The sequence below is a fragment of the Betta splendens genome, chromosome 3 (assembly GCF_900634795.4).
Source record: "Betta splendens chromosome 3, fBetSpl5.4, whole genome shotgun sequence".
Classification (NCBI taxonomy): domain Eukaryota; kingdom Metazoa; phylum Chordata; class Actinopteri; order Anabantiformes; family Osphronemidae; genus Betta; species Betta splendens.
In genome coordinates, this window is record NC_040883.2 from 6,706,877 (window position 1) to 6,730,430 (window position 23,554).

Genomic DNA, 23,554 nt, shown 5'->3' on the forward strand with positions numbered 1-23,554 from the left:
GATGATGATGATGATGATGACGACAGCTCAAAGAGGGTTTTACATGCAGATGCCGCCACTCTGTGACACTCCTCAGTTTTTTCTGTGGTCAATTTTATGTTACTGCCCCAGAAAGAGATGATCAGCTGATCCTTCTCTACTGATGGTGTCTGATGGTGTGTGTGAGGGCCTAATATTCAATATGTGGATTTAGGTTTTAAATCCAGTCGTCATCAGTTTATTAACTCTAACTCTTTTCACATATCCCCAAGCAACTGTTTAAGGACCAAGTACTGGTTCCCTCAGGAATAAGTCAGAAAAGAAACCTGTCCAACTTTTCATTACCAACACCGATCATGTTCTTGGAGCACTGCATTGCTTAGTTTTGCCTCTTTGGGAACACTGTAATTATTAGCAGGAAGCTTCAGACCACAAATCTTCTTTAGGACACACATTCACAATGGGAGGAGCAATAGAGGCGGTGGAAGAGTTTTATAAGAAATCTTCACCTGTATCACGAACCATGAATACTGTCAACCCCATTTCTTCCTAAAATTTACAAAGATGTGTCTCATTCCACATGAAATTAAACCTTTCACAATTCAGCAAATTATGAAAGGGTGCCTGAGTCATCTAATTTGCTTCAAAGAATCTTACTCTGCAGCAGCCCATAAAATAGAACAGCTCTGTCTTGTTTCTAGTAAATTTTTCCATCCAACGCTGAAGGATTTAGGCAAATTATTAAAACATCCACCAAAGTACAATGTGAAACTTCTGTTGGCCTATGAAATTTTTTGATTGCAAAGCTGAAATAATGCCAGTGATTACTCCAAAACTCTATCCTGTTTATTTAGTTAGAATGTTGTGAGTGATTATTCACAGACTTTAGGCAGTCCAAACCCAGCTGTCGTCTGAATGGACTTTATGGCCAGTGTGTGAATGGACTGAATGAATTGATATCCTTGTTCTTCTGATGTAAATCTGCCCGTGGACCCGACACACTCGACTCACTGACTGATTCACTGTTCAAACCTAAACAGTGACAGACTGTGTGCTCTGTGACAACACGCTTTGTACGAAACTGAACCGGAATATTGTTGTTTTCTGTCCATTATCCAGTTGTTGCCTGAGGGAACTCTGCTGGTTCTTTTTATTTTCTAAATTAGACATAAGTAGTAGGGCATACACTGGAAGGCATGGAGTGTGTGCAGGCTGGAAATGGGGCTGCTTTACTTCCACACTCTCAATTGACACAGACGTTCAAACACAACTTTAACTTTCAGACAAGGGGGAAAACATGACTGTGGAAACATCTGTCACTTCAGGACACTTTAGGGGCCCATGAAAGTTAATAAAAGAGAGTGCACCTGCTCAGCTGGTAATATGATGATTCTGTGACAAGTTCGGGAATAGAAAAGAGAGGTTAAAAAAAGAAATTACAGCTAGGCGAGGCCCAAACTAATCATTGAGCTCAGGCTGAGAAACTAAGCTATATTTTATGTTTGCAGTTTTATTTATGACTCAGAAGAGTTTTTGAGCCCTGAGTGTAGTGGTATGCGTGTCTGTGTTGGATATCCTGTTGCTGTCACCCCTGCAAGGGGGTTGAAAACAAGGATTAGCAATGAAAAGGGCTTTTAATTTTGAATGAATCAGCTGATTAAACACCTACAGCTTCTCTGCACTGACCGATGTTAGGTTTGAGTGTACATGTGTTTGTAACATATAGAAGTAGCTGCTGGATTTTTTTATTTATTTATTTATTTTTAGGCCATCAAGCTACAGTAACTGAAAGAAAAAATATATATCATGTAGCAATACATTTGTTATATGGTTGATTTAAAAGAAAACTATGTAAAAGCTTAAAATGACTCTAGCTAGAAAATGTTAATCTAATGTAATCAATTGATTAATCTCTTTTTATGCTCCTGAATAAGATCATGTACATATGAGTCTGAGATTCAGTTTGGCTTGTCTTGAAATGGTCCACTTTCCTGTCGGTCACCTGTTTCTGTCTGTGTTAGTTATGTTGTCTGGCTCCCCCAGCTGGCAGCCTTTACAGCTAGTATGTCTGTTTAAGTGTGTGCGCCTTCTTTCAGTCATGATAGTTTAGATGTTGCTTTCTTCCTCTCTGCTTACTCTGTGGTTTCCTCATCCATCCGCTACACTCGTCATTCTTCAACCCCCACTACCTACTCTGTGACCTCCTCCCCTTGTGCTGCAGTTCTGCATGAGCCTGCCTCTGTAAATGCGGTAAGGAGGAGACGGGGATAAAAGCTGGGATCTATTATGCTGCAGCTGTCCAGTGGAATGCTGTTATGCACTATGAACCCTTCCACCTCTGTCCAGTCTATACCAATCAGTCTCTATGCGAGCGTTTAGGAGGCTGCAGACTAGCAGCTGCAGCCTGGGCTAAACTTCAGGCAGCTATTATCTCCTTCCTCTCCCCTTTGGCTGTGTACATGTTAAAGGCTGTACATTTTCACCTTGCAAAATTACACCTTTCCTGTACAGCTTCCATCACAGCATTGCAGAGGTCAGAGGACAGGATTGAGTCAAAGGGTAGCGGGGGCTCAGCAGAGAGGGAACACTGTGTGCCAGAGAAGTGTTTTTCCTCCTGCTGAGCACAAACAGCCTGCTGAATGGCTGGTGGGACCACACAGTCTGAAGGTTCTGATTGGCCTTTGTGTCAGTCAGGAGGCAGGTTTGAAGGTCATCTCATGGTCACTGGTTAATTGCTTTTCTATGGGAAGCATTGGATTCTTTTTCCTCAGTCCAGATACAGTATTAAGTTTTGGTTAACATAACTTTTTCCTTTTTAAGGGTTAGAATGTTTCTAATTTATAATATTTATATTTCAGCATTGTTTTCATCTGTTAATTTAACTTCTCAAGATTTAAGCTTAAACTACTGTAATAGACTTAAACTTGTGCAGTTGACAGACTGGAATCCTTGTGGTGCATTTTAGGTCCTGTGAAAATTACTTCCTTCAATTGAACATCTGTTTTTGTTTTTTGATTGTTTTGGTTTGTTTTAAATCTTCTCGTCTGGTTCAGGTCCTTTTGTTTTGCTTATTTTAAACAGTGATAAAACAAGTACAAGCTGGCGAGTGCGATATTGACTCCGGTGTCATTCTAGGTAAATCACCGAAATCTACTGTAGTATAAATAGAAGAGATTAGCAGAAGGGCGACTCTTCTGACCTCCTTTCTTCAGCGTGTTTGACAGAGCAAATGGAGGCAACGTATTGAAACGTGTTCCAGTGTTTCATCACTCAGCATCCTATAAACAGGACCGAGTTTCCCATAACGTTCCCTTTGTTTAGTTTGTTTACACACAGCCCCTGGCTAACCTAGGTGGATGACATAATCCAAATTACAGTTTTTCTGTTCATCTGCTTGTTTTATCTTTGCCCATTTGTTTACGCTTTGCAGAACACACAGTGACTAACAGACACAAATCATTTCATGCAGTTTCCATAGCAACTGGTGTTTGTTTATGAGGCCGACATTGTAAGTGCTTTGAAGGTCCAGAATGTTTCTCCCTGTGGAGCAGCTTCTGCCATGGTTGGGTTCAGGGTGGATGTTAAAGTGTGAAGAAGTTTTTCCCTTTTGTAGTTAGTTACTGTATGTAAGTTATGTGCTAAATATAACACAGCTTATTTTTTATAGCCCATTATTCCCTTCTGGATATGTAGAAACATATGATAGAAATCCAAAAAATGTATGAATGACGAAAACAGAGGCAACCTCACGGAGCCGATGCGGTTGCATGTGTACTGTACAGAACAGCAGTTGAAAAACCAGTGTGAAGCCATTTTAGGTCAACGGACAACACAGAAAAGCCCAAAACCCAAACCCCAATTACATAATTTACCTTCCCAGAAGTAAATATTCAAAAAAAAAGAGTAAGAAGGATAACATGAACATGAAAGAGAGAGAAAGAGCAGGAGGAGGTTTTGCCATTTGGAGGACTAAGATACAGATCCAGAACATCTTGAATAAGGTACAAATGGTCAGAGAGAGATAGAGAGAGGGAGTTCATAGGATGTCTAACGGTCCAGTGCAAAGAGCTTTAAGGAAGTGAAGAGAGATGCACAGCCTGGACGCTTGAGTATGAGAGAATCACAAGGTTTACATCAATCTTGTCAGTAGAAAAACACATAGTAAATCATAGGTGCTAAGTTTAAGATATCTGAGACACACTGCACCTGGAGGAGCAATGGAAATCAGACAAACAGCCCAAAATAGGGGAAATGTAAACCTCAAAGTTAAGGTGAAAAGATATTTGTAAAGGCCTCAAATGCATTAGGTTACTTCAAGAAAAAAAGACCATAAAGACTAACATGCTATAGAAACCAATATTTTGAGAGTGGAGAACACAAAAAAGAACATTTAAGTAAGTGTGGTGCGCACAGAAAAACATGAACATTTATGATTTTGACTTCTGTAGCTCTTTAAAACATGCTGATTGGACTAATTGGACTGCTGATAGAGGAAACGCAACATCTGTAAAATGCTGTACAAGAATAATTTGTTCAGAGTTCTAGTCTGCCTAATCTAAGGCGTTACGTTCTCATATTTGCCAAAATAGGAACACTTCTTTTAACGAAAGAGAACATTGTTTGTTGATTTCTAGATGAGCTTTGGGTCTGATTTTACTGATGACTTGATTATGTCTTTGCGGGGGTGGATGAAAAAGTAGAAAATAGAATAGATGTCCGTAATGTTCCCCTCTCTCTATGCGTCTCCCTACCAGAATGCCCTGAGAAGTGTGTGCGCCGAGCGTGTACAGCTGATGGCGAGTGCTGCCACCCTCAGTGTCTGGGTAGCTGCACAGTCCCTGACAGTGACACAGCATGCGCCGCGTGTGTGCATTACTACCACCAAGGGCGGTGTGTGGCCGTCTGTCCTCCTGGCACCTACAAGTTTGAGGGCTGGCGCTGCATCAGTGCCGAGCTTTGCTCCAGAGTCCACCTTCCCGAGTTCGACAGCTTCGTCATCCACGGTGGGGAGTGCATGCCCGAGTGCCCGTCGGGGTACACGCGCACTGCGCCAAACAGGTGAGCCGCGGTCGCCACGGGGGGCGGTTTAGGTTCTGATTAGATCCAGGAGTGTCTCCTAGATGTCATGGAGTGATGCTTCCATTGTGTTCAAAGGAAGTCTGCACAAACTCTGACCATAACAAAGTGCATTTGTTAAATTACACACAGATTTGCATTTACGTTCAGTACATTATATTCTCCCATCAGCTTTTATTTTACTCTCAGATTTTAGAGTGTTTTTGAGACATGCTGGGCCTTTACTATAATCTCTCTCTAAATCTCTGTCTTCAGTATGTTCTGTACAGCCTGTGATGGTCTGTGTGATAAAGTATGTGAGGAGAAAGTGATTGACTCAATGGACGCCGCTCAGTCTCTGAAAGGCTGCACTGTTATCAGAGGCAACCTGCACATCAACATCCGCAGAGGATGTAAGTACTCTGTCTCTGTTTTTGCATAATTCTGTATAGTTAATGCAGATTTTTGCTTCATCCAACGGGATTCACAAAAGCCAACTGCAAGTAATGACACTGATGGATAATAGTGTTGAATATTCCAGCGTAGATGGAAATGTGCATTTTGTAAAAGACTCTGTTTCTTCTAGTGAACGGTGGATATATACAGATGATGTTTGTTTGTGTTCAGACAACATGGTGGCCGAGCTGGAGAGTTTCACAGGTCTGATCCAGAGGGTCACTGGTTATGTGCGAATCAGGCACTCCCACACGCTGAGCTCCCTGGCCTTCCTCCGCAGCCTCAGATACATCGATGGAGAAGAACTGCTGGACGAGTAGGACCCCTCGCACACACACACACACACACACACACACACACACACACACACACACACATGCAGCTTTTGTAGTACGTAAACATAAGTAGCGGTAAATGTGTAAAATGTGAAGCGTAGACATGTAGTGTTGTGGGTTTAGTCAGGGTCATCACTGAAATGTTGACAGCAGGAAAAGAAAAGCAAACAATGTTTTGACTGTGTCCAGGCAGATTGGAAAGTTTTTTTTTTATGTACACCAGGCTTCCTTGTATTGGGCTGGTTTACAGTAATGCCAATTCCTAAGTTTTAAAAACTCATTTGGTTTTAACTGGAAATGTGGAAAAAAAGTAAATAAAGCAAACAGCAGAGCCCTAGCGTTTTCTCCTAAGACCTTGAAGGCAGCATAACTGCTAACAGTCCAAGGAAAGGTTCCCTCAGGGTCATGGAAAAGCCTTCACTTCATCTGTTTCTCCTTGAGTTCACTCTCACTGTCCGAAGGCCCACATTGCAATCATTCCTGAATGTCTGGGTGTTACTCAGTGACTCTTAAACTTGTTTCCGAAAATATATATATAAAAAAAAAAGGTTCAATCTGTGTTAGTGATTTGCCTCTACTTTCACACTTGCATGTGACAGAGTATTAAATCTGCTGCTACCTTTTCTTCGGTTAAGCTTTCTGTTATGGAAAAGGAAAAAATGTGTATTGCAGTTTTCATCTTTAATTAAACTTTCTTTCACACACTCTTTTGGACTTTCCAGTTTTTATTCATCCCTCCTTTTTCTGTCCTGTAGCACGTACGCCTTCTCTGCATTCGACAACCAGCAACTCCAGTATCTTTGGGACTGGAAGCAGCACAACCTCACTATCAAAACAGGAAAGCTGTTTTTCAGAGCCAACCCGAAGCTCTGCACGTCCGAGATCCGCAAAATGTGGGACAAGACGGGCATCCAGGGCCACTTTGATGAGAGCGATTTCCGAAATAACGGCGACAGAGCCAGCTGTAAGGGTCAAATAAGCTTTGGGCTGAAAACCACAAAAATTTTAATTGCTACCTCTACTACATGTGCTGCACTTACTCTAGTTCACTAGCAGTTTGCAAACACCGCCTGTGAGCCTGGTGTTGTGAATCATGTGACAGTGTTTACTGCGTTGCTCTGTCAGTAAGACTAATTGTTCCGCATTTTAACAGAAACATGCTGAAGCACTTAAATATTACCCCTCCGCTCCGACTCTGTCCTAGGTGAAAGCACCATCCTGGAGTTCAAGTCCAATACCACCAGCAGTACAAGGATCAAACTGATCTGGCAACGCTACCGACCCCCAGACTACAGAGACCTTATCAGCTTTATTGTCTACTACAAGGAGGCGTATGTCTTTTCACTATTCCTAGTCATTAGCTGCTTCCTCTCCCAAGCTTGATTGCAGCGCTGATAATGAATTCAACTCTATTCAGCCTTTTAGATTGATTCAAGAGTCAGTGATTCACCAAACCCTACAATCAGGTTGATTAGCAGGACAGTAAATCCACTGAGCAGCAAAGAAATCTAACGAATGACAAGTTTTATTCATATTTAGTGCAACATATTTTAAGATAAGCACAGTGAGAAATGCTTTATATCAAAGTAATGGCAAAGGCAGGTAGAAAGCTTAATGAAATATATTAGTTTAAAGGAGGGGGTGACGTCCTAAAGCATGAAATGTGTAGAAATACACTGGTTTACTAATGCAGATTTGAGTTTGTGAAGTTATAGCTGTGATCACTAAACTTAATACTTAAGGGTACTACTAAAATACTTGCTACTAAGCTGCAACTTCTTCTTCCAGGCCATTTCAAAACATCACAGAGTTTGAGGGGCAGGACGGTTGTGGCTCCAACAGCTGGAATATGGTGGATGTGGAGTTGAGGCCGGACAAGGACTCAGACCCCGGAGTTCTCCTGTCTGGCCTGAAGCCCTGGACACAGTACGCCATCTTTGTCAAAGCTATAACACTCATGGTGGAGGACAGACATATGCCCAGTGCTAAGAGCAAGGTGGTCTACATCCGCACAACCCCTTCAGGTAAACATTTCAGATGTTAATATGCGGTATCTATTCACTGGCATTGGTGAAAAATGAACATTTCTGTGAGCCTTGGGAGGCTGCTAGTGTGAGAGTGAGCACGTTGCTGAATCAGGCCACAGTGAATAGTAGTGTCCACAGCATCAGTCAGTGGTTGTGTCAAAGCTAGAAGCTGAAAACTGAACTACGCTTTCATCTCTGTGACATGCGCTCTCACCAGAACACGCTTACTGACGGCCAATGTTCAGTTCACATTTGTGCTCATTTCAGATGAATGATTGACTGTTTTATGATGACAGTGTGAAGACATTTCTGGTTTTAATCCAAATATACCGTGAGGAAATGGAGAGGAAATAAACACAGCTGCAGCTCAAAAGCTGGATCAAAACTGATTTACAAAAGCTATAATACAATTAGATGTAATGAAAGATGGCTTTAAACAAATCCAGCTGCACTGTAAAGACATAGCAGGAGGTCAGTGAATCACATCTGCACTGACTCTGCAACGCAGCCCGGAGGAGAGACGTTTCCCCAAAAGTTCTTAGAAATCAAGGTTTACGAAGCAGCACATGGTGATCGGCATCTCGGATAAGGATAATCTTTTGTGTGTGTGTGTGTGTCTCCTTCTCTCAGCTCCATCCATGCCTCAAGATGTGCGAGCGTACTCCAACTCGTCTACACAGTTGGTGGTGCGTTGGTCACCTCCTGTCTCACCAAATGGAAATCAGACTTACTACTTGGTCAGATGGCAGCAACAAGCAGAAGACAGGGAGCTGTACCAGCACAACTACTGCTCAAAGGGTACATACATACACAAGTGCAAACTCCACACAACTCACCTCCTAGTTGTTGACTACACATCCTTTTCTCCCTCCTGCAGAGCTGAAGATTCCCATAAGGATAGCTGCCATAGGTGTGGGAGACCAGGAAGAGGACACCAAACCCACGAAGCCAGACCCTGAGGGGGCAGATAAAGGCCCTTGTTGCCCATGCCCCAAGTCAGTGGAGGATCTGGAAGCTGAGGCTGCAGATGCCTCCTACCGAAAAGTCTTTGAAAACTTCCTGCACAACTCAATATTTACACCGAGGTAGGCTGAGTTCAGATCATTAGCTGTCTACAGTTTATAGTCCTAAGTTTATAACCACAGTTCATTTATGGTTTGTATATATATTTTCTTAAATATTCCAGGAAGGAGGTAATGGGAGGTTACAGTTCTTTTTATCTAATTTGTCACAAAATTACATTTCTGCTTCAGTCTGATTTGAAGACCAAGACTGCTTCCTTTTGCTTTAGACAGCTGCATCACATTATCTCTCTGTGTCTTTACACTCTGACACACACACACACGCACGCACGCACACGTATACATGCACACATCTCAGTGCATTTGGTTATTGCTTCTCAGGATGTTTGGCAGATGCAGAAGGAAATGAATAAACGTGCTTAGTTTCAGAGATAAACAACATTTGTCATCAGATTTTGTGCATTTTTCGTTTGGCTTGCAACAACTCAGGCCACAACTGTGTATTATCCATGCATGTCACTTTCAGAGGCTATACTGATGTGATTTGTAACATTCGTAACATGCACAGCAGAGACTTTTCCACATTTGGTGGAACTGTCATCAACCAGGGATGGAAAACATTTATGTGCCCTGATTGGTGAAAATAGCTGAAGCTTAAATTCTAAAGCCCTTGAAAGAATGAATCTTTATACATAGAAAACCTTTGTGATACTGAGGTACAATACAACCATAGCTCTTCTCCTCTCTCGTCATAAAATTAAAAGCAGGTGAGGACGCTCAAAAATTCACTTTGTAACATACAGTACTTTGCCCTCAAATGTTCAATCGCAACAAGTCAACTGTTCGGTAATTTTGTTTAGAATATGCTTCATTCCAGCAGGTAAAATGAAAACCACATGTCGGTGAAAACAAGCAAATCAGTCATAGACTCAAGGTTAGAAGAGGAAGGATTTCCAGCAGCTCTGGCATCAATATGGCCGCATCATCAAATGACAAAACTCAGACCCAGGATTTAAAAACAGACCTTTTGTGCTTTACCCACATCTACACACAAACCTTCCTTCATTCCCTTTTCAAACAGCGTTAAAATGTGTTGATGTACATTAACTGTGTGAACAACCTCTTATTTTATATACTATAAAAATACAAGTATAATTGTCAAAAGACTGTCTGTAAACTCACAAACACGTTTTCTTTTTCCATCCTTTCCAGGCCACCAGATCGTCGCCGTAGGGATCTGTTTGGGGTTGCCAATTCCACTCACTCCCGGCGCAATCGGCTGCGCACAAACAGCAGCACTGTGCCCCCTCTCCAAGCGGCTGGCAACAACAACAACAACAACAACAGCAGCAGCGGCGCGGCTGGCCTGGAGCCTGTGGTCAGAGAGTTTGAGTTTGTGGAGCAATCGGTGACGGAGCGCGAGCTGCAGATCTCCAACCTGCAGCCGTTCACGGTTTACCGGATCGACATCCATGCCTGCAATCGTCAGGTCCAACGCTGCAGCGCTGCGGAGTTTGTCTTCTCCAGAACCAAGCCAGCAGGTTAGAGGAGCAACGGTCATCATAGAGGCTTTAGCGTTGTCACAGTTTGTTGAATCACTATTTCTAGGATGCAGGTGTTTGCTGTTGATGTTTGTTGTCGCTATTTAAACGTCTGACTCTATGTTGTCACCATGGTAACCCCGTCTCCCTGTGCCTCATCAGAAAAGGCTGACGACATACCAGGCTCAGTGACCTGGGAGGGTCACGAGGACTGGGTGTTTCTGCGCTGGCTAGAGCCACAGCACCCGAACGGTCTCATCCTGATGTACGAGATCAAATTTAAACAGGCTGCTGAGGTAAGACAACATCTGCAGCTCCAGCTGCTAGCAACTCACTGATTTTGACAGCAACTACAAAGGGATCTTGACCTATGAAATTCTGCCCAATATAACTTTTTATTACACCTTTCCTCTATCTCATTGTCAGACTGAGAAGCACGAGTGTGTCTCTGGTCAGACGTACCACTCCCTGCGTGGTGTTCGTCTGTCCAACCTCAGTCCAGGAAACTACTCGGTCAGAGTGAGAGCCACGTCACTGGCTGGCAACGGCTCATGGACACAGAGTTTGGATCTTTATGTGCCTGAGCGTAAGACACTCAACCTGCCGCATGATCTAAGTGCATTTGCAATTTTATTTACACTGCACACTTAACAAACACTGCAATTACTGTGACTCAACAGGATATGAAAACGCCCTCTACGCCATGATCTTTATTCCGGTCTGCATTGTCCTCCTCATCTGCTTTTTTATTGCACTGCTGGTGATCCTTAACAAGAAAAGGTAAGATTCAGGGTGCTGTAGTCAAAAAGGTTTGAATATATGCAATTATATAGAGACCATAAACAATAAAAACATACAAAATATAAGTCAAGATACAGAATTTCATGCAGCAGAATAATGAAACAGCCTAACTAACAAGAAAAATCAAGTAAATGAGAAGCATTGACCTCCATGTAAATGTGCGTCAGACACCTGCACTTGATGCAGTTCAGTCCTTTTTATTTTTCTAAACTTGTGTGATTGTGAGTTGTTGTTCTTAATGTTATATAATAGTATTGTCGTATTCAGGAAGGTCGTGCCTTTCCATTGTAAAGTCCTTGAGAATTCAGACATCTGCATTCATGTGGCGTTCGTGTAAACACGTTTTTGTTTCTGCTTTCGTCAGGAACAGTGACCGGCTTGGAAATGGCGTCCTTTATGCCTCAGTCAACCCAGAGTACTTCAGCGCCGCGGAAAGTGAGTTATTCGGTGCACAGTTCAACATCCACCGTGTAAAGATCTGCATTAATACATATACTGTATTCGTTGTGCAGTGTATGTTCCAGATGAATGGGAGGTGGCACGGGAGAAGATCGCCTTGAACCGCGAGCTTGGCCAGGGCTCGTTCGGCATGGTTTATGAAGGCCTGGCGAAGGGCGTGGTCAAAGATGAACCAGAGACTCGTGTTGCCATCAAGACTGTCAATGAGTCGGCCAGCATGAGGGAGAGAATAGAGTTCCTGAATGAAGCTTCCGTCATGAAGGAGTTTAACTGTCACCATGTGGTACATGAACACAAACACACGCGTGTCTTTTTTTTATCCTAAGTATATTTGTCACGGTCTTGCCTGAAAGACTAAACCGCTTGGAGTCAAACTGTTGAAATGTTCTTTTAGGTTCGACTTCTGGGAGTGGTCTCGCAGGGCCAGCCCACTTTAGTCATCATGGAGCTGATGACGCGGGGAGACCTGAAGAGTTACTTGCGCTCCCTCCGCCCGAAAGAGGTATTGTCCTGTGTCTGTACTGAATGTCAGAAATGCTCTGGTGCAGTGAGTTGCTGTCTTCTTCTAAACGTTTGTGGTTTTTAGTCCCCTTATTCACGTGTCTTTGCTCTTTCCGTTTCCAGCAGCAGTGGTCGAGTCTGTCTCTCCCGCCTCTGAAAAAGATGCTACAGATGGCTGGACAGATCGCCGACGGCATGGCTTACCTCAACTCCAACAAGTTCGTCCACAGAGATCTGGCAGCCAGGAACTGCATGGTGGCTGAGGACTTCACTGTTAAGATAGGAGGTAAAGCAGAAGAGATTGTCATCAGCTACGGAGCAGAGATGGGAGGGAGTTCAGACGTTTCATTATGCTCAGACAGTTTCTGTGATATACTTACAGTTGCTGTCTTGTGAACACCATGCATACCGGCTTATAGTGGCTTTTAATGATCTTCTGAGTTGTTGGTTGGACAAGTTATTGTTTGTGTATTTTGGAAAGAAGTGAATATGGATTCCGGTTTGCACCGTTAAGCTAATCATCAGGAAGGATCTGCTTGAAGCTGGTGCAGCTGCAAAATGCTTACTTCATGAGGCAGCCACACATTCTGTGAACCAGCTAAAAATGTGGAAGTCCACAAGAAGCAGCGGTCTCTGTAAACAGACCCCTTTTAGAACAGGAGTGTAACTGGGTGTTTAAAGTTGCTGATCCTCTCTGGTGTAAAAGTGCAAACTGAACCGTTTATTATTAGTGCTGTTCTGACACCTATAGTTACCCTTATATAAGTTTGCTTTTGTGTTGCTTTCAGCTTTTAAATATTACCTTTTCAGAGCGCTGTGTTGTTTTGTGTGTTGGTAGATTTTGGCATGACCAGAGACATCTATGAGACCGATTACTACCGCAAAGGTGGGAAGGGTTTGCTGCCAGTCCGCTGGATGTCACCCGAGTCACTGAAGGACGGAGTCTTCACCACAAACTCTGATGTCTGGTGAGCTGGAACCCACAAATAAAAGCACCTTTTGGCTTCGTTCTGTGCTAAATGTCTGGTTCTACAGTTGATGAAAGGCAGACATCCTGAGGCCCTTCCCTGTCCTTCTGCGTAGGTCCTTCGGGGTTGTGTTGTGGGAGATTGCTACTCTGGCCGAGCAGCCGTACCAGGGTCTCTCCAATGAGCAGGTGCTGCGCTTCGTCATGGAAGGAGGCCTGCTGGAGAAACCGCAGAACTGTCCCGACATGCTGTAAGAGACAAACGCAACCATCCTCTCCTGCAGAACTATCTACCATCCAGCAACGACAAGCTCTCGCCCTGTTGTCCGTCTGTTTACCTTATTTTCTCCTGCTTTGCTGACTAAAGTGCTGCCTGCTTCACTGGGAATTCTACACCGCCGTGCTAATTACATTGACAACCCGCGTGTTTCTCTCTGAGCTCTTCTGTTCTTCACTATGTATGTGTTGTTAAGTGTACATCATCTTTATGGATGTAAACATTATAATAACTTGACAGAGTTCTGATAGCTGCAGGTACAGCATATTTTCTCCTACTGTAGTTGCTGAGCAGTCACTGAGCACAGCAAAACATTTACACATAGCTTTAAATGTTCAGAATTCCGGAAAACAGAGAGTATAAATTACAGAACAGTTTCAAAACTGTAAAGTTTTTATCAGATTTTGTTTTATCAGCTCAACTTTCCAATGAGGACACAGTGATACACTTTCTTTGAATCTCCTGCAACATACTGTACTTTAAGCTTTGCATATTGCACAAAATGTACTGACAATTCAACTCATCAGCACCTTTCCAAAGTAACTGATTTTAATTTCAGTCTGAGGGAACGTACCGTGTTCCAGCTGGTGGACCTTGATGAAAGCAGCATTAGTTACTTAATTGCTGCCTTGGCTTGTGCTTCATAAACATCTTGTTTGAAGTACAGCTCAGGCCAAGGGAGCCATTTCTTTACTGTTTTAGTTTCAGAAAGCAAACATTAGGCAAAGTAAGAATTGATTTACTGGTAAGAGGACATGTTGATGTTGTGGACCCATCTGTTGTGTGTGCAGGTTCGAGCTGATGCGAATGTGTTGGCAGTACAATCCTAAAATACGTCCATCCTTCGTGGAGATCATCAGCAGCATAAAGGATGAGCTGGACGCGTCTTTCAAAGAGGTCAGTTTTTTCTACAGTGCTGATAACAAGCCCGCCGATGTGCCGCAGCTCCACCTGGACAAGATGGACAACATCGATGGCGTTCCCCTGGATCCCCCTTCATCCACACAGACCCAGCAAAACCCAGTCCCCCTACAGAACCCTCCCTCCCCCTCCTCAGACACTCCACCTGCCCCGTCGCTAGCCCCCAGCTCCCCGTCCTCTCCCTGTACTTCGACAGCTGGTGTGGACAAGCAGCCGTCCGGCCACCAGGCCGCCAACGGGCTGTCGGGGCCAGGTCCCGTGGCAGGTTCAGGTATGGGGACAGGCACGGGTGCCACAGTGCGGTCGTCTCTGGAGGAATTACCGCCGTATGCGCACATGAACGGAGGACGCAAAAACGAACGTGCCATGCCCCTCCCACAGTCCTCTGCCTGCTGATGGCACAGCGACACCCACTAGACTGGACTGCAAACCCTGCCACCTGCTGCTCTGCAGAACCTGATGTCACAATTAGTGGGATCTCTTTCTTTTTTTTTTTTATTGTTATTAATGAAACACAGTGAAACTATGTCCACCCACCGGGATGTGGCTCTTCAGAAAGGAGACTGTCAAATGAACATGTCTGTTGGTCCATGTTCTGCTGTAAGTCCTCACACTTTTTTTTTCATTATTCTACTGGTATTTTACTACTTTATGGTTTATACCAGCTGGCTGTCAGACGTCACTCTGCCTTTGCTGTTAGGTAAGCTAAGTAGGAAGACCAAAAACAAAACATAAAGGAAATTGAATATCATTTGCGGGAGATCTTTCTCCTTCTTTATGGCTGGGCTTACTTTATAAATTGTTTGTTCATGTTCGTTCATGTTTTCAGATGAGGCGTTTTTGGGGGGCATTATGGTGTAACTGTCGAGCATAGCTAATGGGAAAGAAAAAGCACTTCGGAGGAGTCAGCGTCTCCATTGGCTGCAGACTGGGAGTCAGCATTATATCGGTTCAACGGCCCGTCTGCTAAAATAAACAGCCAGAGGGAAAAAGATCAAATCTGCCAAATTTGTTGCCAAAATATTACCTTTTCAGTTTTGTTTTCTACAGTTCCTTCCTGTTAATAAAACACATCACAATGAAAATGCAACCAAAAACAGCCCTTTGACCAGTTAGTGGAGTTCTTTAAACCTGATCGAAGGGATTTTAATTTCCCTCCATAGTCCAGAACCACGCTCCTACTGCTTTTTTGATCTCGACAGCTATTTTACTAACATTGTAGATCTTGCTTATGTGGCTCTATGTGTACATGAGCTACATCTAGTCACAGTGTGCTGTTCTGTGACGGGTTAACTGTTAAAAGGTCAACTTCAAAGGGAGGGAGCGGAGGGAGGAGCATAAAGAAGCGAATATGACAACTGGCTCTCTATCACGAAAGGTTTGTTTTGAACAAACAAGTATTTTTTTTAGACTAGTCATTAGTCTCCAGTGTTTCCAACATCTGTATGTGGGCAGAGCATTTATGTACACACCAGTTGTTTATGCCACTTTTCTAACTTTTATACTGTTGGAGACATTCATTATGTACAGAAAGAAGCTGCTATTCTTTATTTCTTTTGTGGTTGTAATATAGGTAATATCTATATATAAAAAGAGAAGAAATGCTTCAGGTTGGCTCTAAAATGTTTCCACTATAGTCCATTTTTAATGCTTGTAATAGTGTAAAATGTATGTGAGCTGGTTTTCTTCATTAAGGGTAAAACAGTATGCTTTGCATTTCCCTCCCATCTGACTACACGACTATGATGGCGCCAGTGACCATTGATGTTCAAATTCAACTTCTGTCACTCTAGGGTGAGGCCCAGTGTCACTGTGGAGTCCCAACTCAATCTCAGGTCAAAGAGAAAGTTAAATCCTTTTCTACTTTCCTTTTTTGTGCAAAGAGGCATCTTTTCAGTGTGGCTCACACCATGTCCTTCTCTAACTCTGGTATTGCGCTTCCTTTAGCCTTTACATTACACCAGTCTGAAACCGGAATGGGGTTTAACAGGTTTTATTGGGATCTTGCACTTTTCTGTGGAGGCTCATCACTGACAAAATGTAGTTGGCTGGTTAAGTCAATTCAAAAATATTACAAAGGTCATGATGAAATTGATGGAATAATAATTTAATTTAATATTGTAATATTGCATTAAATTATATTAAGTTATTATTTTTAATATTTTATGTTTGGTATTTTAGCTGGCTATCTAGCTAAGGCTATATTTCTCAACCATTCATGTTATATTATTTGTAATCTGTGCTGCATACTTTTGCATCAGGCTCTAAATTGCTGCAACTAGACATGGCTACTGACTAACATAGCTGCCTGTGCTGTGTTGACATGAAAGATGTGAGTAAAGGCAAAACATTTAAAAAGGAAAAATGAGGATTAAAGAAATAGGTTTAAATAAAATATGTTGTAGGAATTATTAGTATTAAGTTTTTTTGATGCATTGTGTATATTTTTTTGACTTGTCTAAAAACCGTTTATTACATTTTGTCAATTTCATGGCTCCATATGTTGTGTGTAAAAACACTGGGTTTAAGGTACAAGGCAAATGCAAAGTAGAATTGATTTAATGTAGCAGCAGGTCCTAGCAATGGGAAGATGCAAAACCCACTTAGGAGAATTTCACTTTCTGCTTATGTCTTTCTTTAATCAAAAGGGTTTTTTGTGTAAGCTTTTGAAGTGATCCACCCCTACCACCCTACATATCATGTAAGATCCCTGAAAGGAAGTTCTGTTGAAACAAATGGAGCGACATCCTAAAGCACTAAGGTATGATTTTAATGCTTTAAGAAATATGACCATGCAACCCCATGTCTTCTCCTGAATATGTTCTTTGCGAGACTTCTCTACTGCACCCAGAATAAACCCAACAAACTATGAATATGATCAGAGGACCATTAGATCTTATAGGCTCATTCACCTCAAAGTGTTGCATTTGGATCCCAGATGTTTCCTGGTTATTTATATAATTTTTTGTGAAGTGTATATCACTGTACAAATTCCCCACAACCCCCACCCCCCCCGACATTTTGATGTCGCTTTGCTATTTTAGGGGAGATTTTATTTCTCTAATCCATCCATCTACCTCACTGTTTTTTTTGTTTTTGTTTTTTTTTTTGTTTAGTTTTAGTTTTTTTTTTGTTGTTTTTTTTTTGTTTTTTAAAATCTGTATATGTGTACCGATAAACAAAAATTGTCATCTCAGTTGTCCCGCTGTTTTGATGGTCTTGCTGACTGCTTTTAATATGGTCGAACTCAAACCACAAACCAAACCATCCTGTGTGGGGAGGGGAGTTCATGGGGCTCAGTAGTGAGTTCAATAACAAGTCATTCAGGCGGCTGTTGTGTGGTTTATTTCTTAGCTGGTGTGTGAGGAGCTTGTATGACCATGGATAAAAGGAAGGAAGTAGAGTCATGCTGTGACAGGCCGGTGATGTGTTTCTCTCTTGTTAAACCTCCTGACCTCCACACCTTTCCCTTCTCTATTCGACAGCCCCAGTTTGTGCCTCTTGTGTGATGCATTACATTTCAGTCACAGAAACACATTAAAAGCCCTTCTACATATCCTGCCACCAAGATGTTCCCTCGACTTCCAAGTGGTTGGAGTGGATCCTTAGCTTTGTGTCTAGAATACAATATGAGAAAAGCGCTACCTGTGTAAAGGTGATGTTATAAGAGGATAATTGGTGGGATCAAGCTGTCTGTAAATGGAAAGTTCAAACAAAGATGTTTTTGTGTGTCTAGTGTACATCTGTCAACCAGAGTACAGCTGCTGTGTTCTAGCAAGAATTAAGATTCAAAACCGTTGCTGCGCTGTTAATAACTTGTCCGGTTACCTGGCAGGCTAATAGGCGTTCCTTACGCACTCTCATGGTTTGTTACATTCGCCTGAAGCGGTTCCCTTCCTAATGTACCAGGTAGAAAGGAAGCCATTCACATGTAGACAACATCTGGTTTCATTCAGGCACTTTAATTGGGACCCGAGAGCTAACTAATGACCTGGTCTAGTTGCTATGGAAACACCTCTAGTAACTGAAGTAATGTGTTTATATATATTATTTCCTCTTGATGTGGTGCATGACAGAATATTGAGGTTCTTCACTGCCGTTACAAGACTTTGGTGCCATGGTGATCATAATCCCAGTAAATAGCATCCTTTGAGTATTTTTTCCTTGGTGATCTTCTGGTTCAAAGTCCTCTTCCTACAGCAAACTAATCCCTTTGTACTGATGTAATGAGGTCAGGATGGTTATTTCCGTGTTTGTGGTTTGATGTTTGCCTCATTTTTTTCCCCCACTGTAACACCTCACAGAGCGGACATAAAATCAAACCAGTTGTTTTTCTCTTTTTGTTACATTGGTGGTCAATTTGTTAGAGTTTTTTTTACAGAGTGTATAAATTATTCATAGCCTTCCAGCTCCTGCGTTTCTATTGGAATGATCTTCTAGACTGAGGTTTCATTTGGCTTTCTTTTGTACATGCTGTTGTAAGATTTTTTTTTCTTATCAATATATTCTGACTACTGGCGAAACTGATTGGCTTAAGGAAAATAGAATGTGTTTTCTGATTCTTTTTTTTTCTACACAAGATTTAAGATGAATAAAAATGTATGCAAACTCTCTCGCTGCTTGTCTTTATATACTGTAATTTATGCAAGGTTTTCAATTCAGGTATATGTAAAATCATTTATACATTTTGTTTTAATCAAATTTGTACTGTTAGAATTTTAATATGATAAAATACCCAACTACCCAAAATATCTTTCAAAGTTATCTTTATTCATACTCAGCCCCTTGGTAATAAAATAGTAACTTGCTTTCCTCAACATTTCTCATCTTAATTTCCTTGGTACAGTATGTTCACCCCTCTTTGCCACTGTAATAAATATCAATTGCGTTATATGTTATGCAGTTTAGCAACTTAACAGCAGGTGGAAGCAAAGCGCCGCTGGTGTCTGGTCGTGTCAGGTCAATAGCCGAAGAAGAAGCTGGGCGGGGACTGACGACGGCACTGACGTCATACGCTGTTTACGACAGATGCCTGCTCCCGTTGAACAGCCCACTAGGTACTTGGTGGGATTTTTTCCGTCTAACGGTTAGAAACACTTACGGGCGAATGGAGGAATTACAGTTGAATGAAATAGTCCTGCGCAATTGAGGTAAATAATTGCTCTCTGTTGCATATCATTCATGCTAGTAGCAGCTTTGGTTAGCATGCTAACATTGCTAACAATAACACAAGAACACTGAAATGAGAGACCACATTAGCGACACCATGTCAGACTTCAGCAACACAACTACAACTACAGGCTGCACAGTGTTTTCGCGTTGCACTGCTATTGACCGGATAGCATATTTTCTTATTTAGATATTTGCTATTACCTCCTGTCACCTATCAGCTGCACATTACCCAGTGCAGATGCATAATAACAGTTCCACATGATTATTAAAATATTTACATTGCCTGCTGTTCCACCTCTCCCTTGATCTCTCGAAATGCTTTTATTCAACTGTTTTCTTCCAGGAAACTGAAATGCCATAAAGCAAATAGACATTTCCCTCCACCGGGGAGGAAGGTTCGCATCAGAAATGGCAACAGAACTCCATGAAACCATATTCATGGCCAAGCAGGAGCGCCACAAGAATCTGTTTCTCAACTACAAAAACCTGAATATTTTTCCTGTGGAGCTGTTAAAAGACGAAGGCCTGCAGTTTTTGGAGAGACTGTACATGAAGAGGAACTCACTGACTACGCTGGTACCCACTCTGAACCTAATCACATGATTAATAGAAAACTGCAACTTCTCATTGTTGTCTTGTATAAAAAACATAACCAGGACATTTTCACAAAATATATTATATTTACTGCTAGACTCACCAATTATTTACTCTCCTTTTTTCTCCATCAGCCTGACAATCTGGCTCAGAAGCTCCCGAATTTAATTGAGCTGTAAGTAATACATCTAAACCATATGTTTGCAAATCAAATAATTAAATGAAACTATTCTCTGTGAACATCTTAGCATTTATGGAGGAAAGATTTAAAGGCTAATTAGCCAATTCAATATATTGGAGGGTACTAGTCACCCAACAAAAGAACATTACTGTTTTGACTAGTAAGTCTCCAAAATGCTGATCTATTTTTTCCTTTTAAGGTATTTGCACTCAAACAACATAGTAATTATTCCAGAAGGTAAGCTCTCTATTTTGTCATCATAATTTGCTAGTGTCTGGTAAGTTTAGCAAAACTCTCAAAATCACAAATCATACGTTTTTCATGGTATTAAAATAAATAAGCAAAACTGGAAGCATCAGCAGGAAATAAAATGTCACTCCTCATTAGCAAAGCTGAAGCATTAGCAGGACCTACAGTGATACTCCTAACTGTTGTTTGTTCCTCAGCTATTGGAAACCTGGCCAGGCTGCAGTCTCTGGACTTGAGCAATAATGCACTCCAGCTCCTGTGTCCTGAGATTGGGCGATTGAGGTCCCTACGCCACCTGCGACTGTCTAACAACCACCTGAAATGCCTTCCTCCTGGTAAAACTGAACCTCTTCAGCTGTAGCCGTGGTTGTTTGTCTTACAGAAAGCAAGATGTTTTTGCTGTAATTATTGTGTTTGCCAGCAGAGGGCACAGACAGCGTTAAATAGAAATGGACATTGAGACTCTGGATCTGGATCTATGTTACAGCTAAAGCTAAAAATATTCAGCCTAGCTGGCATCATATATTAATTTACAGCCAATTTTTTGTAATAATTTTGTGACTAATTAAATGGAAAAATAGCTAAATCAAAAAGTCTTTTTCAAATAATAGAAATATCATGTGTAAAAGCTAATGTTTGTACTATGCCTTTTAGAGATTGGAGACCTGCAGGAACTGGAGACTCTTGACGTGTCTATGAACCAGTTGATGTCTCTACCTGATCGGCTGCACCGCTGTCTGTCACTTCAGAACCTGACAGTGGACCACAACCTGCTCAGCCTTGTACCTCGCCAGATGTGCTGGCTTCACCGCCTCAACCAGCTCTCCATGGCTGCTAATAGACTGACCTTTTTGCCCCTTGGTCAGTATGTCCTCTTATCTATGTGTTGCCATCGCGATGTAGATGTTTCGAGCAATGCGGTAAGAGCGTCTGTGCATGCTGTATGTTTCAGATCTGGGCAGATCACGGGAGCTGCAGTTTGTGTTTGTGGACAACAACGTGGATCTAAAAGGCCTCCCCTCCTATTTGTACAACAAGGTCATCGGTTGTAGCGGGTAACAGCTTCCCAGACAGCTAATATTCACATGTATATATATATATATATATATATATATATATATATATATATATATATATATATATATATATATATATATATATATATATATATATTGTACAGTACTTATATATATAAGTACTGTACAATCTCCTCAGGAGTCATCAGCTTCTCTGCTTCAGCGTCTGGGATCTCAAAACCAAACTCATAAATATATATATATATATATATATATATATATATATATATATATATATATATATATATATATATATATATATATATATATATATATATATATATATATATATATATATATATTTGTAAATGTCATTATGGGGTATTAAGTGGCCGTATTGGGAAAACTGAGACTGATGTAAAATTATGTATTTATTTATCTATTATTCCTTTTGCTGAAAACTTTGTTTGAGTTTTATTTGTTGTACTGTGCCAACACAACTTGTCTTTTTATTCTGTCGCTGTATTTCTCTACTCCACTCTGTGCTGTTGTGTGAAACAATTTCCCCACTGTGGGACAATTGCAGGTTTTTTCTTATTCTTATTCTTACTTGTACAGATGTGGCATGTCATCTAACGTACTTGAGGGTGATCTTGGGGAGGTGCTTAGTGAGGCTCTGGTTGGGCTTCCAGCTGAAGTCAAGGCTGTTGGCTCAGAGAAGGATAATGTGGTTCCCCTGGAGGAGCTCGCCATGAGGGCCTTACACCGCATTTACCACAACTGTCCAACGGGTGAGACTTTACCCTAATTGTATGAACTGTACCTTAATGGAGGCTTCTTTTCCAACTGGGAAAACTATTTAATAACTTTAATAACTACTTAATAACTAATTTTACAAGTATTTCCTATGCTTTTGTGTATTTAGATCTCAACCTGCTGCCTCCCATCACCCTCCCAAAAAGCTTACTGGATCTGCTTCAGTTCCCTCTGGGACATTGTCACCGCTGCAGCCAAGCCATGTTCACCATCATCTACCCCAAACTCTTCCCACTCCGTGACACTGCATTGGCAGGAGTGCACCGCAGGTTAGAGAAAGGTGCATTTGTTTTCAAACATTTCTGTGCATATACTATATAGTAATTCTTCCCAACTTGTTTCCTCTCTTCTTAGGTCAACTGTGAGTTTTGTAGCTTATTGCTGCTCAAGTCACTGCCTCCGGAGCTTTAACCTCCAGGGCTGACCTGATTTGTGATGGGACATGTACAGGTGGCTCCAAAGCAACATTTGAACACAGAGACAGACCAAAACCTGCATGGTGGAGTTTTGTAAAACTAGTGTATCTTCATTTATGTTTCTCACATTACAATAATGATGGATTTATCTTACAATATGAACATTTGGTTTTACCCATATTACTGAAGAACATACAGTACAATTTATAACTGCTTTCTGTGATATAATGTCTTTGAGGATGTCCTTCATGTCTCCATAAAGAATCACATGCAGCAGATGCTTGAAATGGAAACCACAATTAGGAAACACATACATACTTTAACATCCACAGACGCATCAGTTCAAACAAAGGTTTCTATTACTGTGTTGTACAGTTGTAATTTATAATTAGCTTTGTTTGTGTTGCAGTAAAGGTTTACTGATGTTTAATTTTCTCTGAGTTTGCTTTGGACGCATGTTGAAGTGTAAATGCAACAGCTGGTAAAAATCCGCTGTGACCCATACACAGATAACAGCAGCTTACAATTACCGGCATTAGCGCCTTCTGTATACTTGAACTGCTTTTACTGCAGCAGTGACTGCAGTCACTGTTACAACTCAAAGCAGAAGTCGGTCAGGTTGTCAAGTTCTTTGTCTTCTGTGATGTGGCAAATGAATAGAAACGTCTTGGCAACAGGAACGTGCTGTGTCAAAAAGCCCTGGGTCAGGTTGGCAGGGAGCTTCCCTCCTGAGTCAGTCTTCATCGGTCATAGCTGTGTGTAACCTTCT

The 23,554-nt window shown here is 41.6% G+C and overlaps 2 protein-coding genes and 1 long non-coding RNA gene across 4 annotated transcripts in view; 2 read left to right on the top strand and 1 right to left on the bottom strand.

The window, feature by feature from the left end:
- igf1rb (insulin-like growth factor 1b receptor) overlaps positions 1-18,953 on the top strand; it is a 34,560-nt gene extending 15,607 nt beyond the window's left edge. The window contains exons 3-21 of one of the 2 annotated variants that reach the window (XM_029144044.3): positions 4,734-5,037; positions 5,311-5,447; positions 5,662-5,806; positions 6,581-6,789; positions 7,030-7,156; positions 7,614-7,849; positions 8,483-8,650; positions 8,730-8,937; positions 10,087-10,415; positions 10,578-10,711; positions 10,842-11,001; positions 11,096-11,195; positions 11,581-11,651; positions 11,729-11,958; positions 12,070-12,177; positions 12,303-12,462; positions 13,015-13,144; positions 13,260-13,394; positions 14,212-18,953. In XM_029144044.3, the coding sequence (XP_028999877.2) occupies positions 4,734-5,037; positions 5,311-5,447; positions 5,662-5,806; positions 6,581-6,789; positions 7,030-7,156; positions 7,614-7,849; positions 8,483-8,650; positions 8,730-8,937; positions 10,087-10,415; positions 10,578-10,711; positions 10,842-11,001; positions 11,096-11,195; positions 11,581-11,651; positions 11,729-11,958; positions 12,070-12,177; positions 12,303-12,462; positions 13,015-13,144; positions 13,260-13,394; positions 14,212-14,737 (3,617 nt within the window). In that variant the 3' untranslated portion in view covers positions 14,738-18,953. Of the gene's footprint in view, positions 1-4,733; positions 5,038-5,310; positions 5,448-5,661; positions 5,807-6,580; positions 6,790-7,029; positions 7,157-7,613; positions 7,850-8,482; positions 8,651-8,729; positions 8,938-10,086; positions 10,416-10,577; positions 10,712-10,841; positions 11,002-11,095; positions 11,196-11,580; positions 11,652-11,728; positions 11,959-12,069; positions 12,178-12,299; positions 12,463-13,014; positions 13,145-13,259; positions 13,395-14,211 lie in introns of both variants that reach the window. The other variant, XM_029144043.3, reaches the window with a different exon arrangement.
- Positions 7,843-10,193, bottom strand: LOC129603859 (uncharacterized). The gene is made up of 3 exons (XR_008694095.1): positions 10,057-10,193; positions 8,689-8,807; positions 7,843-8,554 (listed from the first exon to the last, which is right to left on the bottom strand). It is a non-coding gene; the product is annotated as an uncharacterized LOC129603859 (long non-coding RNA).
- A 377-nt stretch (positions 18,954-19,330) lies between the features above and the next one.
- On the top strand, positions 19,331-23,215 carry lrrc28 (leucine rich repeat containing 28). The gene is made up of 10 exons (XM_029145226.3): positions 19,331-19,491; positions 19,857-20,089; positions 20,242-20,282; positions 20,488-20,525; positions 20,735-20,872; positions 21,192-21,398; positions 21,490-21,592; positions 22,172-22,344; positions 22,479-22,638; positions 22,724-23,215. Exons 2-10 carry the CDS (start codon positions 19,922-19,924, stop codon positions 22,791-22,793), a joined length of 1,098 nt encoding a protein of 365 aa, XP_029001059.1. The 5' UTR covers positions 19,331-19,491; positions 19,857-19,921; the 3' UTR covers positions 22,794-23,215.
- The last annotated feature ends 339 nt before the right edge of the window (positions 23,216-23,554 follow it).